General features: G+C 42.0%; 1 protein-coding gene across 3 annotated transcripts in view; it reads right to left on the bottom strand.

Annotated features, from left to right (window-relative positions):
* AMBRA1 (autophagy and beclin 1 regulator 1) overlaps positions 1-18,070 on the bottom strand; it is a 125,271-nt gene that overhangs the window by 45,952 nt on the left and 61,249 nt on the right. For all 3 annotated transcript variants that reach the window (XM_042813721.1, XM_042813723.1, XM_042813724.1), the window contains one exon: positions 3,484-3,594. In XM_042813721.1, coding sequence (XP_042669655.1) covers positions 3,484-3,594 — 111 coding nt within the window. The remainder of the gene's footprint in view (positions 1-3,483; positions 3,595-18,070) is intronic.

Raw genomic sequence — 18,070 nt, 5'->3', positions numbered from 1 at the left:
CAGGTCCCTCCAGAGTCATTTCCCCAGGACCATCGGTGTCACTACAGAATTGTAGGGGCTGGAAGGGGCCTCCAGAGAACATTGAGCCCAACCCCCCCTTCCAAAGCAGGCTCCATAGATCAGGATGCAAATGTGGACGTCCAGGCAGATCTTGAATTTCTCCAGAAAAGGAGACTCCACAACCTCTCTGGGCAGCCTGTTACAGTGCTCTGTCACCCTTACTGCACACTGAAGAGTGTGACCTCGTCCCTTTGCCTCCTGCATCTTAGATATTTACAGCCATTGATCAGATTCCTTCTCAGGCATCTTCTCTCAAGGCTGAACAGACCCAGGTTGCTCAGCCTTTCAAGGCCCTTTGAGCATTTGCTGGGTTTGGCATCAGCGTGGTCCCTGCCCCAGTGCTGGGGCTTGCGCATGGCCAAAGGTCAGGCCAGGCCTCTGAGGGTGCTGAGATTGCAGGGCTGCACTATGCACACTGCTGTCACTTCACATTTCAGTGAAAAACATCCTATTTCCAAACTACCTTCTCTTTGTTTAATTATAACAGGAAGAAGAGCTGCTCTGAGATGGAGGTCAGCCACGGAGCCGTTTCTCTGATGGGAAGTGGAGTTGGCAGGCAATCTCAAATTTCAGCTGCATCATTTCATCTGCCTTAACTCCCAAACCACTTGTGGCTCAAGTCCGTCCCAGGAAGTGCAACAGCACCCTCTCTGTAAGCAGACTCTCACATAGGATCATATCTCTGATTTACAGAAAATGATGGAAAAAAGGAGCTATTGAGGTCAAATGCTTTACTTGGAAAACTTTGTACCCAAGGTCACAGACAGTCCTGAAAATACTTCAAGTATACCACTGCACTGTTACACACTTAGCTTTGCAGTATCTTGATTAACTTGTGCACCTGTACCAACATTTTACTAAATGGAACAAGCAGACCATTGAGATAAAGCTTCTTTGAAGAAATATGCTTACTATATAAAATGGCCTGGCATTTAAAAACATAGATCAGCAGCAGCACTACCATCAGATTATGAAGGGAAGGATTAGTAGCCCTAGGCTACATTAACATCTGTCTGGTTTGGCAAACTTGCAGCTTCTTTTTTTCTATGCCTCTAGAAGCATGGTAAATGGCTGTGTTAGGATTAACCCAGCTGTTCCACATTCATACATCCCTACTTGACTGTGGCAAAGGGAGATACAACTAATAAATTTAGAAAAGCCAGACTTAGGCTGAGCACGTAAGAACAAAGAAGCAGAGTAAAACCAAGCATTTTCAAATGGTAATAAGTCAAGAGAAGTACAACCTAGAGAAGAGAAAGCTCCAGAGAGACCTGATAGCAGCCTTTCAGTACGTAAAGGGGGACTGTAAGAAAGAAGGGGACAGATACTTCAGCAGAGTCTGCCATGATTGGACAAGGAGAAATGGTTTCAAACTGTAAGAGAAGAGATTTAGATTGGATATAAGGAATAGGTTTTTTTTACAGTAAGATTGGTGAGACACTGAGACAGGTAGCCTTAGCAGGGGGTAGATGCCCCATCCCTGGTGACATTCAAGGTCAAGCTGGACAGACCTCTGAGCACTCTGATCTTGTAGGTGTCCCTGTTCACTCCAGGAGGTTTGGATCAGATGGCCTTCAAAGGTCCCTTACAACTCAAATGATTCTACAATTTTCAGTACTACAAAGCACAAAGTGTGGATTCAGAAAGACTGGGGGTGGCCTGCAAGAAAGGCACGATGACAGAAGAAACCTTAGCGCAATATCCAGCTAACTGAAAGTGATTTCAAAATGGGAGCATTTTGGTAGAGGAGAGGGAGAAGATAAATATTGATGCCTTAAGTAGCAGTTGGTCTTTATTTTCTACAGAATTCTGTAAATTACAAACATCTTGCCATTTTTTTTTTCCCCTTCAAAAAAACAGCAGCCTGCTCCTGAACAGTTAGATGAGGCCAGAAAAGCTATTAGCAGCTGCAGCACTCTTCAAATACTTCACAAGATTGCAGAGGAGTCTCCAAGAATCTGAGTCAGTAGCAAGATGCTTTCTCCTCTTGTCTTCCTCTTCATTTCAGGATGGATCATGGAAAGTGTTGCCACCACATGGCAAAACTTCACCTTGTACATTGATCCTTGGCCTAAACCCTTACACTGTTACTACAAAGTTTGAAACTTAACAGGACATGTCATAGCACTGGCACATTTGAGCTCAGTGAAATATTCTACTTCCAAGATAACACTGCCTCCTCCTTCCCATGACAGAATGCTTCTCAGACAAAATACTAAGCACTTTTCTCCTTTACAGCATCAAGCATCACCATCTAAAAGCAGGGCTTTAATTTCTCACCAGGCTATAAATGCCACACCACAACATTCCATAAAAACATGTAGAAAGATTGAGACAGGCACCAGATATCTTGTCTGTATGAATGACACAGTAAGAAATAGCTTCTTTAACAGGATGGGTTACAGCTGGCCTTTTCCTGGCTACTTTCTGCAAACAGAATCCCTGTTCCCTCTGAAAAGAAGTAGTTAACTTTAAAATATGCACAGAGATGGACCAAGTTAAAAATCGCTGCACAAACATTCCTATCTTCTATCTTCATATCAGGCTGCCACAAACATTACAGCAGCTGTGCAGCAACCTATATCAGGATTCCATTGCAGACTAAAAATAGCCTTCTAGCCAAATTAGTTCTAATGCACCAAAAAGTCATTCCTTGATCAGCTGATCACAAGCATCAATATTCTTTCATCTGTGTAACAAAGTCTCTTCCAATGCAAGAGCTAGCTTATGCCAGCTCAGAATGCATGTAAAACTAGGGTCTAATTCAATAAATGGAATAAGAAGGAAAAAACAAACAAACAAACAAAACCCCACAACAAAACAATAAATCAAAAGCCACAAACCAGTAGTGCTGCTTATTGTTGACCTACAAGTGGCTTCCACCTGAAATATGGGACAAATTACTGCTTTGGCAAATGGCTAGAAGCTACATCTACTTCCCTCATCTTGCAACACTGTGGTAAGCAACAGACCAGGATTCTGATTATCAAAACACATTGCAGCACTTTAAGCCACAGTAATGCAGTCCCAGTTTATTAGTAGCTTCTAATGCAAAAGTATAAAGATAGTATGCCAGTTATCCCTCTATAATCTTGTTGGTAAAAGAATGAAGGGGATTGGATACAGATTTTCTTTTTTTTTAAAAAACAAGGATTATATATTCTCATGAGATTACTCACATACAGCCCCAGTTACACAAGGATTTGCTGACAGCAAGAATACACAAGCTAGACAGAGCAGCAACAGCTCTGAATGCATTCTGTCATTGTCAGCCTTCCCAAAAGGCTAAGCATTTTACTGTTCCCACTGCAACAAGGCAATCAAGTAAAGCCCTGCAGCATATAGCTACCTTCCAAAGATCGCAGTGCTTATGGTAGCTCCATCTGGACTTAAAAGACAGCACTGGTATCCTTTCTAGCTTACCATTGCTGATTTCTGGCAGGTCAAACTTTGTAAAGTCCCACCACTGGAGCCGGTAGGTTGTGTTAGCAATGTTGCTGGCCACAGCTGACTGTCCATCTCCAATCACAGCACCTACGCGAAAGGGAGGAAAATAATTACCAATTTGGTCTCCAAAAGATCATCCAGAAAAAAAGCTGGAGTGACAAAACACAGAGCTTTCTAAAATCAAACACAAAGTTCAAGATTCTTAAATAAGCCTTATTTACAGAAGTGGCAACGTCTCCTACACTAGAGACAGAAAACAGGAAATTAATAAGAAAGAACCTCCCTGGAACATATTCCTGAAAGAAAAGAAGGCTGATAAGCAATAATATTTGCACAGGTTCACAAGGTAGAAATCTTAATCAGATTCATTTGGTCCAAGTACAATTCAATGCTAGTGAAGATGTATTTTCGTAGACACCAAATTTTCTAGTACAGCTATGAAGGTAATAATGTTGCCCTGTCAAATCACACACATTTACAGACATATTCCTCGCTATCACTAAACTTCACATAGAAGGATTCAGGCTGCCTACAATATATGTCACACAGTAAGGATTATAACAAAAATATTAGCAACTCTATCTGAAATGACAGTGAAATTAGAGCCCACTATAGAACCCAATCCTACGCCCCTGAAGCAGGTATTCCTTTTTGGAGTCTCTGAGACAGAAGAATACCACAAATGCGTGCTGTGGGCTTTGGTAATACATATATACAGAGAAAACACAGAAAATCTGTACATTACTTGTACTTACATAGGCGGAACATGAGTTAGTTCTGCCTCGTAAGGTGGACCTCAGAGCTGGCCTCAGAGTTTTCCTTCCTTTACCACCCTGCCAACCTACCCTGCACTGGATCCAGCCCCTTGCTAGCCATCCTAGGATTTGGGCAACAGCCTAAAGCACAAAGCCAAGCATAATATTTCAGTAACTAGCACAAAGAACCTAATTCTCCAGGCAGAAAAGAACTGCCGCTGGCAACTTCAGTAAGCATACATGTAAAAGAAGCTCAGAGGCATTAAATGCAATCCTTATGGCAACAAGTAGAAAAAGGAAACAGTTCTCCCATTATGGTACTACAGTCAAAAATCTTTTGCTATTTCTACTCTCTAAGACCTTCAATTGCATGTAGCCCCCATACTACAAACACATCCTAGAACTCAGAGACGCTCAAGCTATGAGAACTGGATAAAGGGGAACAGAACAAGATCACCCTCATGCACACATGAGGAAAAGCACAGCCTCCAGGGGCTCATCAGACTGGATTGAGGCACTTCCACCGTCTGATGGGAAGCATACAGAGGCTTCACTCTCCCACAAGGACTAGCTCAGGACTGTTGCCACAGCAGCACTGGTGGAAGAATAACACCTGGTCAGCTCAGCCTCTGTTTCTGCCCATCAGATGCTCACATATTGCTGGGAGGGAAGAAGCAAGGATTTTTGCTCTCACATGTGCCCAAACCCTTGTTCTCCATATCCCACAAAACAAAAGGCTCCTCTAAACAAAAGATAGGTGCTGGGAAAAGCAGACAATGCATTAATGAAATTACATTTTGCAACCAGAAGTGGAAGAAGGACAATTAAATTTTGTGTTCCTTTGTCTTCAAAAGTCTCCTTGTTACAAGCTCGTGGCTGGTACGCAAGGGCACCTCTTGTTGCATTGCTTCCAACCACCAGAGGGAGAACAGAAAAACTAGTTCTATGCAAATTCTGAGCAGTAGAACCTGCTGCACTAAAACTGTACCTAGCATCACCAACTGGTAACAACTGCCTCAACAGACTGGGTCAGGCCAGGAAACGCTCTGTGAAGACGAGCCACAACAGCGCTATTCAGGGTACCTAATTCCAGAATATTTCTCTTCTTGTTACAGAACAGCATCACAAGGTCATCGCCTGTTTTGCGATGACAACAAACTCTGTGGGAATAGCCAATAGCATGTAAAATGGAGAATAACATATGCTAGCAGACCAATCTCACACTCCCTCTGCATCACAGAAGCCTAGCAACATCACACAGTGCTCCACAAACAGCAAATTCATCTGGCTCATGCTACTGTTGCATCTACAGCTACAAGCACCATCAAAAGAGCTGCTAGCAAACGTTTTTGATTTTTTTTTTTCCCCGTAGATATTCTGGTCCTGATTTCCTTCTCCTTGGAACCTTCAGGTGAGTTATGGTGCTCAGTTCAACCTCCCATCTCCTTGCTTTGCCTAAGGTATTTACATTCTACACAACTACTAGAGGAAAGCAGCAGCTCCTCTCTGTCTACACGACAGCCATGCACAAATCCCAGAGTCAGCAAAAGCCACCAAGTGATGCCAGTGCTGCAGGTAACAAAAGTCTTTAGCAAAAAGAGGATCTTGAGGGAACAAGGTCCACAGAGTAAAAAGTGTATGTTCAGAAAGATTCGATCAATTTCTCAAAGAACCCAAACAAGAGGGCCTCACACTAATGGCAGTTCCATGATCTACCTGTTTTTAGTAAGTAATTAATTCCACTTACACTAATCGTGTATTTGAAAACCATAATTATCAAGTTATATCTAGTTACATACAACAACAGGGAATAACATTTCTATGGTTTCACAAACCCTGCCAGAAGCCTCCCACATGCACGCATGCACTGTCCTACAGTAGAGACAATTAAAGGCATTAAAACATTTGAGACATTTAATTTAGGAAAGAAAATAATCCTCAGTACTCAGCTACACTGTCCTAACCTTTTGTGTTTGATTTCTCTGTTGGTTGGTAGGACAGACTTGAGAACATAGGAAAAAAAATTAACAGGGATGTTAAATCATCGGTGTTATAGAACTTGTGTTTACTGTGCAGCTCAAGGACTCTTCTCAGCTGCTTCACCTCAATCGGGTTTCAGCCTGAGTAAGAGCATAAGAAAGCACTGATGTCTCTTGCATCCTAGTGTAACTTGAGGCAAAACCCACAGTTCAGCTACTTAAATCTGGGTGGCAGCAGATCAGCTCACACGGGCAACAGTTCTCACCAAGCACTTGACAGTCTGTCCTGATCCCTGGATCTTGTATTGTTTGATGGAATCATAAATGATTGCAATGGGTACCCGAGGGTCTCGGGCTTGTCATTGCCATGAACAGAACGACCTTTTTCTGCAGAGGAGATGTAGATTTCAAAATGCTGAAATCCAAAGTGAAGGCCAATTGAAATGCAGTGAATGTAGGTTTGATTGGCAGCTTTCCTGCGTATGTCTATCACGGCATAATAAACACTGGATGATAGCAGAAATGAAGATAAATGCTTTCAGCAGCCCCCCTTCTCCCCCCACCGCCCTGATCTCCACCCACCCCCACTCAGCACATGACAGAAGAGTTTAAAGAGTGGGGGAAAAAAGTCTTAACAAAGGCTTAGGAAAAAGAAAAAACACCACCTTTTCTTTTAGGCCACCTACACGTACCAGTTATTTATCCATCAGTCTCAATCCTCTCAGAGGGTCCAAGTCATCTTGCCAGAGAAACGAACCTTTGTCAGCCAGCTATTGCTCATTTATGAATCAAGCCATACCAGCTCATGTCAGAGTTTAGACTGAAAGGGGAAAAAGCGCTGCAAAATCACTTTGCAAGGTATTTCTGAAGTGGTGAAGAGCAGGACACTTGGAGACTACTGCCATATCAGACCCTCAGAGGATGAGCTAACATTCAAGCTGCACAGACTTCAGTTTCAAGAATGCAGACCATCTACAGGTGATGAAAATTTCTCTGCCATAAAATGAACAGAAACTGGAGTTCAACCTCTTTTTTTTTTTTTTTTTTTTTTTTTTTTTTCTTCTGCCCTCTCCCCCCCCCCAATTAGATCATTTCCTCAAGTTTTTATTGTCTGGCAGATTCCTTCACAGTCAAGCAAAATTTATTAAGATGCTTAAAGATAAGGCACATGCCTTTGAGGAAGTTGGAAAAGTCCCTGAGCTAATTTGTGACTCAATTTGAGAAAGTGATTAGACCCTGGTATAAAATTCCCCCTAGATCAGTACTTGTATCTTTAAGCATGAGTACCTTCGAAAAGTAATTACCTCTTTGTGTGCCCATTTGTAACTGTAGCTAATGATACTGAGATTATTCAAGGCTTGCAGAAGGGATCTATCACAGATGGTGAGTTTTGTTCACACAAATCCTAGGTTTACTACTGCCCAGTCTCCAATAAGCCTGAAACACAGGACCAGTCTATTTGATAAACCAAGAACAAAGCTCTTTGTTGCAAGAATACATCAGATTCTCTCAACCAATTTGGAAACCATTTGAAGCCATATGAAACGTTACCACTGATCAACACATCCTAGTCAATTAGTTGGGGCTGTGACAGCTTCTTGCACATCTCCAACACTGAAGTATTCCACAGGGCAGCCTGGCTTTGGGTACAATAAAAACATGCAATCCTGAATACTGTATTGAATATTGTATTTCAGACAACCACGAAGACACTACCTTCGAAGTGGCAGAGCAATCTATCTTTAACTGGGCTAACACTGTAGAAACAGCACACATAGCAACCTGGTATTTTCAAGGATTCATTTTGGGAGGCAGCCATTTGAAGAGACCATTTTTTTCAATTTCCCAGCATGTTTTAAATAGCAAGTAGGCAAAATTATATGAATGGATGCACAAGAACATTACTAAGTGTAGTTCAACGATGTGAACTGAGAAAGCCCCAGAGAGGTCTATGCTCTCTGAAAGCTGAACCCTTCAAAAGGCTATTGTTTTTCCCTTACCCCAGATGTACAAAATAAGAAGAAATGCAATTCCCCATTCATGTTCATTCCTATTGCAAAATATCCTTTTAACAGGGGCAACACTTAGCATGCCCAATTCCACAGCCTTATCAGAGATGGGAATTTAAGCAGGCTGAGGTAGCAAAGATGAATACCCTAATAGGAGCTCAGACAAGTGCCCAAGGGCTTCATTCACATCGTGAATAATGCAAACATGACATGCAAAAGGGAATATTCCTGCTACAAGTTTCAGACCTCAAAAATGAACGCGTTTATTTGCAAGAATACAAACAATAAATGAACAAATGTCCTGCCCAAAGCCTCCATATCCCCAGTACACTCTTGCTGGCTCCTCAACATCCTGATATTAGAGACATCCCTCTGTCTGACATGTAACAACTGAAACAGAAATGCATAAGGGAAGCATCTGCTTTTGATGGTGGGGTCTAGCTGTCCCTCAGGGAAACTAGAAGAGGTGAAGGGCCTTTTCAGACACATTTTCCTCTTGTCTGAATTGTTTGCATTTCACCAATTAAGCAGATAATTTTCTCCTCAGGAAAGAGAATTCCTGCTTTCCTCTTGTTCACCCCACAGATGTGTCCCTACTCATGCCATCATGATTCCCTGGGAAAATGGAAAACCAACTATAAAAGAGAATGGTGAGATTCCAGGACCAGCAAGAGCTTAGCCAGCAATATTCACATAAAACTTCTCAGATGAGGAAAAGCACTTCCCTCTCATGGCTGACAAGTAAGTTACCTTATTGTAGCCTCTGAATATTAACACTGAAAACAAGCAAACATCACTGCTTAGGAAGTACTCATCCTACTAACGGTGACCAGTAAGGAATAAGCAATTTTGTTTCTTTCTATAGCTATACATCCACATCCTCAGCTACTGTTAAGTAAGGGCACGATGATCCCAGTCTCCAACTTGCTAAGAACTTCTATTATTCCAACCTCCTAAATCACTACCCATGATAACCTCAAAAACAGCTTTGCCACAATGAAAGCCTGGATTTAGAAAATAGTGTGCAAAAAAATTGTTTTATCCGTGAAGTTCATAATGTCTTGCCATCAAGCAAAAACTAGATAATGAGGAACACCATCTGAATTGTGGGCATAACAGAGCGTTGAACTCAAGCCTCAGCTCAGTGACGAGTGGAAAGCAAGATGACTGCTCAGTAGCTGCTGAGAAGGAGAAGGGATGAATGACACAGTGAGACTGACTTTGGCAACTCAACTGAAATTAACAGTTGCACCTTGCTAATGATATGTAATTATTTAGCTTGTGTAGATTCACTGCTGTAGAGGATACTATATTTGCGCAGTTTAAAAATTTGTTCTTACAGGGTAGTTAGTATAACTCATCTCATGTTGCTTGCAAGTCTTAGTGTTGCTTATATTCACAGAACTCAAATGAAGCTTCTAAGTGCAATTTTTTCCTTCTAAGAAAACTTAAAAAACAAGGACTGAATGGGCTCAGGTGTTTGTCCTTCTTGTTTGTCATTTCTGAACCTTTTAGCCACAGTGGAGAAGAATTTCTACGGAAAAGTTCCACTCTAAGTTACTTTACACTGTCTAGTAGCACACATGAAAACGCATTTTAAACAGCAAAACTCCTTTGCTTACTGAGTACCATGTGATATCTGGAATTCTGATTCTGCATACCATTTCTAAAGAGATGGAGGTGCCCCATAAAGCACATGGGTAGAAATAAATCTTACAAGGCTAGAGAGTCAAGTGAAATCTTCCTGCAAATAGAAATCATTAAAAGAGCTTGACAGGAAAAGTTTATAGAAACAAAAACTAACATCTGTTACTGTTTGACAGACAGTGGTCACAAGTTGCTTAAGAAGTGGGTGGGCAAGCAAGCTTTCCTTTCAGTTCATTTGGGTCCCTTGCTGGTAATAGAAGTCAAGGTGCGAGTCTCCCAGTCAGCAAGCTGCCCGAGCCATTAAAAGAAGCATCTGCAGATATTGTTGCTTGTTTTGAGACCATTTCTTTATTTCCATGTGACAGCAGCATGTGTCAAAAGCATGCCTCATATTACCATATGATTCAAACAGTAAAACATGTTTCCTAAATCACAGGCTTTTAGGGAAAATATTCAAGCACTAAAAATACATTCCAATCTGCACTTCATTTCATCTAATGTTTTGTTTCAAGCATGTCTGCATATTTCAGCCATTTAGATGATTTTGTCTGTAGCAGAAAGAAGTCCTAACAAAAAGCACTGAGGAAAGGGTTGGAAGAAGAAGTTTACACTTCCAAGAAGCATGTATTTTCTTCCTTCACCTTTATCTGAACCTACATACGAGGGTATGTTCACAGCTCTCCTCCCTTTCCAGCTTCCCAAAACAGTAGGTGAGTCTGGAAGTCAAAATGCCACATCTCTCCTGCCAGAGTTTAAATTTCATGCAATCCCTCTGAAGGTGAACTAGCAAGGACTCGCAGCTAATCTGAGCTGAGTGTCACTAGGGCTCCTCCCTCTGCCAGTTCTATCCCTTGCAATGCCTCCACTCCCCTCTGTCACTAAGCCCCTTGCACCATTTCCAAGCCCTTCATTAAAGGCTGTTGGAAGTCTGCTTTTTAACCTTCACATCTGTGTTTATTCTCTGCACAAAAACAGAGTGGAATCTGTGCCTGGCAGGCAATTCCTTTTGTAAAACTCCTTTTTCTTTCCCTTTCTGACTTTTCAGAGCATGAAATGTGCCTGCTAATCCTAATTGCCTCAGATGGAGAGACTAAACAAAGGGGCAGCCTTCCACCAAAAGCACAGCTCTGTGCAGGTCATGCAGAGCGGCCACCAGGCTCTAAGCTCAAGTCTCCAGAGCTCCCATCTCATTTTGCTGCATTTCTAAAGCACACAAGGACAAAATTCCTCACATAGATATGCTGGGAAGAAGGACTTGCTTTTCCTCCCCGACTTAAAAGGCTCTTCCAGCACTGCAGCCCACTGTGTTGCGTGACATGGGCATTGGTCGGGTAGTCCTCAAATACCTTTGCTATGTGTCAAAGCAGAGCAGCTCAACACACCTGGCTGCATCCCAGCATAAATTCTCTTATCCAAGCAAAAAGTTTGCAAGGTCCCACCAGCATGTTTGCAGCCAGCCTATCCATGAGTTATGCCCTGACCAGTGGCACAGGCACTGAGAAATGGAATCGGCAGGGATTCATACACTTTTGTTTGTAGTGACAACTAAGAAGTTAACTTTCTGTTCTAGCAGAGACGTCTGGATTCAGAGGAATATTTCCACTGCAGAAAAAAAAAAAAAAAAAAAAAAAAAAAGAATCTCATTTACAAGTTTGCTGTCATTGCTCAGCGAGGATGTCCTTAGCACCCAAGGTTGATACTTGTGAACTTGAGTTGTCACGCCACTCACACTATCCGCAAGGTCTACTGCAGTTCACTCGTCTAACAGAGGCTAATGCAGTATCACACTAATCCAGCCTTGCCAGAACTGCTCTATATGATTTTAGCTAATTCAGAGCTCCTGAATTTTTGAGATTTTCTTGTAGAGACTGTCACACTTGCCAGCTTTATCCCACATTCCACAAAAGTTATACGTTATCACCAGCTCCATACCTGGCAGATTAGCACAGCCACGCTTTCAGTTCACACTGAATAATTCCTCTCCTGAGCAGAGACTCAAACAGGACTCCCAACTAAACAACACAGCGGTGCAGATAGATGTAGAACAGATGCAAAAATAGAGTAAAACTGCTTTTTATGGAGAATAGCCTCTTCCTCTATGAGTGAAATCTCTGAAATCCTATTAATTCAAACAAATCAGCAGCCAAATGCCTGCTACTGCCTCTGCAGCTCTTACTGCAAGGATGTGTGCTTAGCACAACTTGAAATGCATGTGTCTTCTGCCAAAATACTCTTTTTCAGTGGAAAAAAAGTCAGCTGTATCCTCATAGAGCACATAAATGTCTTATCAGCCACCACACTGCAATAACACACTTTTTCACTGATCCAAAAAGCAGTATGTTCCCTAGAAGAATCCAAATTCCCAAAACTTAACTGTATATGAATACAACGCAAAGCTTCTAAACCACAGGTACTTTTCATTGTAGAAAAAGCAGCACGCAGTATTAATAAAAGCTCCAAGCACAGAAACACATCCAAACCTCTGTACTCATCAGTGAATGGAAGACTTGCAAAAATTCTTACTATCTTTATACACATTTCAGAACTAGTTTTTATTACAGCATAAACCCTGAGCATTCTACAATGGAAATGCTGTGTCAGCCCAGCAACACAAACAGAGCTACCATCACAACACGGAGAAGTAAGCTAAACACACTCAATGGTTGATTACATTTCACAGCTATAATATCCTGTGACCAGAGTAGGTCTGCTGAGGAAACACTTGCCTGTTCTGAATGAGTACACACACAGGGAGGTTAAGATGAAATCACGTCTCCTTGGAGAAAAATGCAACTCCATTAATAAGAATGCAGGTCCTGACAACTTAAATAAACTCCATATAATAAACTAACAAAGTGTCTTAGGGGAAATGGAGAGCTGACAGGTGGCGTTCATGAAATATATTTTAACTGTGTGCTGCTTTCACTAAAGGCCACTATTCAGATCAGTGGGTCCCATATAGTTGCTAAATCTGCAAGCAAAATGGGCACTAATCTTGCTCTTAGAAGACAGAAGAGGCGTCACTAATGGAGCAATTCATGAGGTATCCCCAATCTGATGCGAAGTGAAGGAAGAACAGGAACTGGGAAGCAAGCAGCCAGGCTAGCTGTTTCCTGGGTAAAGTAGTGAATAGGGAGACAGCCAAGAAAAGCAGAAAATGTGCAAACTGGGAAAAAAATAAAACCTAACAGCAGACAAATTAATGGGAAGGTATTTTAAAATTAAAGCACAGTAAAATAGAAAGGAGGAAGCCCAACCTGGAAGAATGCAATGAGAAGACCACATTATTTCAGTTGAGCAATAATAAGGTAAAAGTAACCTACATTAAGAAAAGTGTTTGGCTCTTGCAGTGTTTTGAATACTTTCTGATGAAGGAAGTTTTGAGAGTAGTTTGAGATGACCTCAATGACAGCAATGGAAATTAGACTCTTTTCTTATCACCATTAGATTCAGTGCACTAAGCAAGTTCCATAACCTCAGTGAATACAGAGATTCAAGCTCAAGGAGTGATTGGGATCCTAGAGCAGACAAGCAGGACTGACAGCGGTCCACATGCTGCTGGACCACTGTTCAACAGTCTGAAAGTAATAGTACAACATTTAAAACACAGTGATTCAGCAGCTGAGCTCCCAGAAAGCAGCAGGACTTCCCAAGGAGTTCAGCAAAGTTCATAACCTTGCAGCAACTTCTGTAAATCAGCGCCACAGCTGAATTCATGCCAGACAGGTTCAATTCACTGCAATTACAAAAGCAACTGCAAGATGAAAAGAGACTGACACTTTATCCCATTATTTTACGGAGTGTTAGAAGTCAAACTCAAAGCTACATAGGGATAAACTAAGACCTAAACTCAAAGCAGCAGAAGTACATCCCAGCTACTCCACATGTGGCTCCTGGGCTCCAAACAGATGAGTATTCCAGGTAGGTTTTATTTCTTTCTAGGGCAGACTTGACCTTAATCCAACTCAAATTAATTCATAATACTACCAGAGGATACAAGCAGACATGTCCAAGAAACTGCTATGCAATGTAACCAACACTTTTACTAACAAGAGCAGAAGGAAATTGAGACACTGAAAAATGGGGCAACTGCAGTTTACTGGTTTGATGTAAAATTTTAAACAGTTTGGAACAAGCCGTGCTTTACTGGAGGTAGGAGTCATAAACTAAAAGGAAACTGTAGTGAGGCTCCAAGATGTCAACTTCATGGCAAGAGAGCCAGAGATCCAGTTCCTACCAGTTCAAAACATAGCACAGATACACTCTAAGCAGATGAGCACTCCAGCTCAGGCTCTCGAGTCCTAGGACTCAGTGTAATGTTACAGTGCCACAGGACAATCTTATTGGGCCTCAGAGGTGAGAGGGACAGCAGAAGGTAAGCAGTAGCTAGCTAAAATCAGAGAAGTAATGATACTGACATCAAGCTCTTCACAGCTCTGCACAGTCCGCCAATTGGAAAGGGCACTGTCACCAGGTGCCCTGCACTTAATGCAGGGCCCTGAAGCAAAGGCATTAGAGTGTCTGCACACACTCAAAGGCAAGAACCTTGAAACAGAAGAAACTGATGGCAGAAGGAAGGTCATTAGCCAACTATCAAGTGCGATTTTTCATACCAGTGAGAACCAGAATATTAATACAGTGTACTTCAGAGGCAATGCTGCTGCATTTTCTATGGCTAGGACCACAAGAGCTTGCACCCTGCTCCAGAGAGCTTCCTCCTTGAGAAGGCTGGGCCAGCAGCAGCTGCTAGCTGCCAGACAATTAAAATAAAAAGCCATCTGAACTCTGACCTTCCCCATGCAGCAATACATTGACATTTCCAGTCAGAGCAAGCCTCTTGCAAGCAGAGAAGTAAAGACAGAGCTTCGCCTTCAGGTTTCGCTCCTTCCTGCATCAAGAGAAAATACGTATCTAGTGAACAAGGGGTCTCCTGTGGAACTCCAGCAGCCAAGCTGGAAATGCAGTCCTCACATCACTTCCATGCCTTCCATAAAGGGCTCAAACTCTTAGCTACACTCGCACTCATCATTCAGTAGCTTTGCAAACTGTTCATTCCATGTGGCCTACAAGATATTTCTCTCAGAAGAGAGTTACTGAATCCCGCCCCACCATAACTGTCTTCCAGCTTCTGTTAACCCTTCTGTCTTGCTATAATTTCAAGTCTATAAGCACTATCAATAAATCTTCTACTCTCAGCCCTCTTTTTACTGCTTCTTCTATCCCTTAAGTCTGTCAAAATATTCCCTTCATGCTTTTCAGTGTTCTCATGAGGTGTATTTCTTTTGCCTTCTTCCTCCCAGTCATGCTCCTTACCAAATTTTGAGCCAGTTCCCATTTCACTATCCACTGTAAGATATCTCTAATGAAAACTGTCACTACTACACACATTTACCTTCTCATATGGCAGCTCAGGGAAGATATGGCTGGCCTCCTTCATGAACCAAAAGACAGATCCTTGAACAAGATGTATGCAGCACACCAGGTGATATATCACATGGATGGGTGTATGCATGCCCACACCATGAATGCTAATATGAACAATTGTTTGAAAGAAAGAAGGAAAAGTACTTCTCCCATTTAACTAAAACCCACGCCTGCAATCCTAGCTGCCTTGTCACCACCTTTGACTCATTCCTCAATCCCTCCCCTCCTCCAGCCTCCATTTCTCTATGCGCAGAATCCCAATTGCTTACGAGAAAATTAGAGAATGACATTACTTCTTCCACCTTCCTAACCTCCCCTACCCCTCCTGCAACTCCTCCATCACATTCAGAAGAATCTTGCCAACCTTCTAAGCTTTCCACTTGCCCTGATGTTTTATCCTATTTCTTTTGTGCTGATTTCCACTCCTCATCACTTGTCAGTACATATTTGTACACTCTTCTTTTCTCTCACAATACAAATACGCATTAAGTTTTTGTGTCTCTAAATTCCTCAGGCACTGGACCACAGATCGAACGTGTCGGGTGAAAAGGGGAAATGTATTCATCGTGACCTTTGTTTTCTGCTCAGTCTTCTTTTCAGCTCTCAAATGCACCACGTGAACAGGCAGTCATTTCTCTTTTCCTCACAAACATAGAATTCACTTTGGCAAAACCAGCTTTCATGTCTCCAGCCCCCTTCCATTTCTCAAATACTATCAGGGCTGCCTTGCTTTCAGTGACCACCTCCTGGTCAAAGCTCAGAACTAGTTTTCTAACCATCATCGCTCCTAACTTAGCAAAGGTCATAACATTTTTGATTCTTGAATTGCTCCTAAGTAGGCTCTCTGTGTATGACTTCCACCATTACCACACTCACTTCCCCAAAACATGAAGGACACAAATGAGTGATTATGAACATCACCGCAGCTTCTTCCACACCAATCTCCGCATACTGCAAGTTCTGACATTATCTAACTGGTCATACACCACATCTACACTGCTACAAAACCAGGCAGGTTGAAGCAGCTTGGTACAGCTGAAATTGCATAAAGTTACAGGGGGTGCTTGACGCAAGGGAAAGAGATGCAGATCAGGTTCCCTGCTGAATAAGGCCTGTACTCAAAAGTCAGGCTACCAGGGCACTTAGCATGACTCAAGAGCCCAGAGCACTTGTCTTCATAGATGAATTCCTGGCTCTTGCTAATTTTGAACTCGTAGAAACACAGAGACTGCTGGATTCCGACTCACACAGAGCTCAGCAGGTGAGTGTCAACCTAATGCTCAAGTAAAGCAAAATACAGCTTCCTGTAGCAGTGCAGACATGCACATCTTTCTCAGTTCAAAACCAACTCTCTGTGCTCCTGTAAACAATGGAGACCATTCTCTCCTTTGTCCCATGTCTGAAGATAAATAACACAAGTAGAGTAAAACCAACTGAGTATGCTGAGGTAACAACACTACGTTTGCAGGAAAACTATCACAGCAGAATCCAATAGCTAGCAGCAATGTTCAATCTATATTCTAAATGGTAAAAGTTTGATGCGCTGCTCAGTTATCACAAATTCCAGGATAGCAAGCAGAAGGATCCAACAATACAGTCTAATTCACCTGGGAAAGGGAGCTAGAGACCAATATACAGCATCCTTACCAACCCCTTATTAAACATGCAGGTGTCTGTGAGGGAGTTTATAATGAAGGTAATGAATTTGATTCAGGGTTTGCTCTCCCCATCATGCACAAAACATGTAACCAAAATGAGAATTATTGTCTGCAAAGACAACAACAGTCTGTTGTGGCAGGTCACTAAGAAAACCCACAGCTCCAAAACTCTGCTCACAGATCTCAACAGGTTCCCTGCTTTCCCTTCTCCTTCAAGAGCGGGGTTGATCTTTTTATTAAAAAGAAAGAAGGAAAGAAAGAAAGAAGCAGTGAGCTATGGGAAAATAATTTAAGGATAAGTGAGCTTTACCACCCACAAAGAGACATGTCCCCAAGGGGCCTTCACCGCCCACAAGATGATGAGCACTTCTGCAAAATCCTACCCCTTCTGATATAATGGTATCCAGAAATTCATCACTTTAACAATGCATACAAAAGGAATCAGCTAGCACCCTTCATTTTTAAGAGCATCATCATTTCTTCCCAAGCTATGTTTCTCGCCTTTCTAAATCTCAAAGCCAGCTTTAGCTTTCCAGTCAAAACAATCAAAGAAGGGCCAGCCTGTATCAGCAAATGCTATGTACAAGCTCTCTCACATTCAGTACTCACTTCTGTCACAAGGCATTTGAGCAGACTACAGCATGTGAAATGATGCACATGGCTACTGGGGCCTCCTGCCCTGGGGTCATAGGAGACATCTAGTTGAGGCTATCACATAGACCAGAAACTGTGGGAAGAGTTCCTACACTCAAACTCCTCCCTGAGTTCAGGGAACAAATCTTAGTTAAACACTACATCTACTGAAAAAAAAATGAACCGTTTCAACAATTAACTGCCAAAAGGTGAATTTTATGAAGCAGTATCTTAAGAAATAAACAGAAAACCCAACTAACCCAGCTCTACCAATACCCAATGTCTGCTATTTGTTTCCAGTCTAAATTAGCCTGCATTTTTTTTTTACTCCTTTTCTCTCTAAACTGTGCTCTATCAGAAACCTTTCCCCCACTTTGGTATATCTAGACCAATCAAACAGCTATTATCCACTAGTTCTTTGCTCAGCTAAGTTAATTATGATTATGTCACTCTACACC

The sequence above is a fragment of the Centrocercus urophasianus genome, unplaced genomic scaffold (assembly GCF_019232065.1).
Source record: "Centrocercus urophasianus isolate 14NV4802_14NV808 unplaced genomic scaffold, USGS_Curo_1.0 seq_14, whole genome shotgun sequence".
NCBI lineage: Eukaryota > Metazoa > Chordata > Aves > Galliformes > Phasianidae > Centrocercus > Centrocercus urophasianus.
Note: the sequence above shows the minus strand (reverse complement) of the source record. Positions and strands in the feature narration are given on the sequence as shown.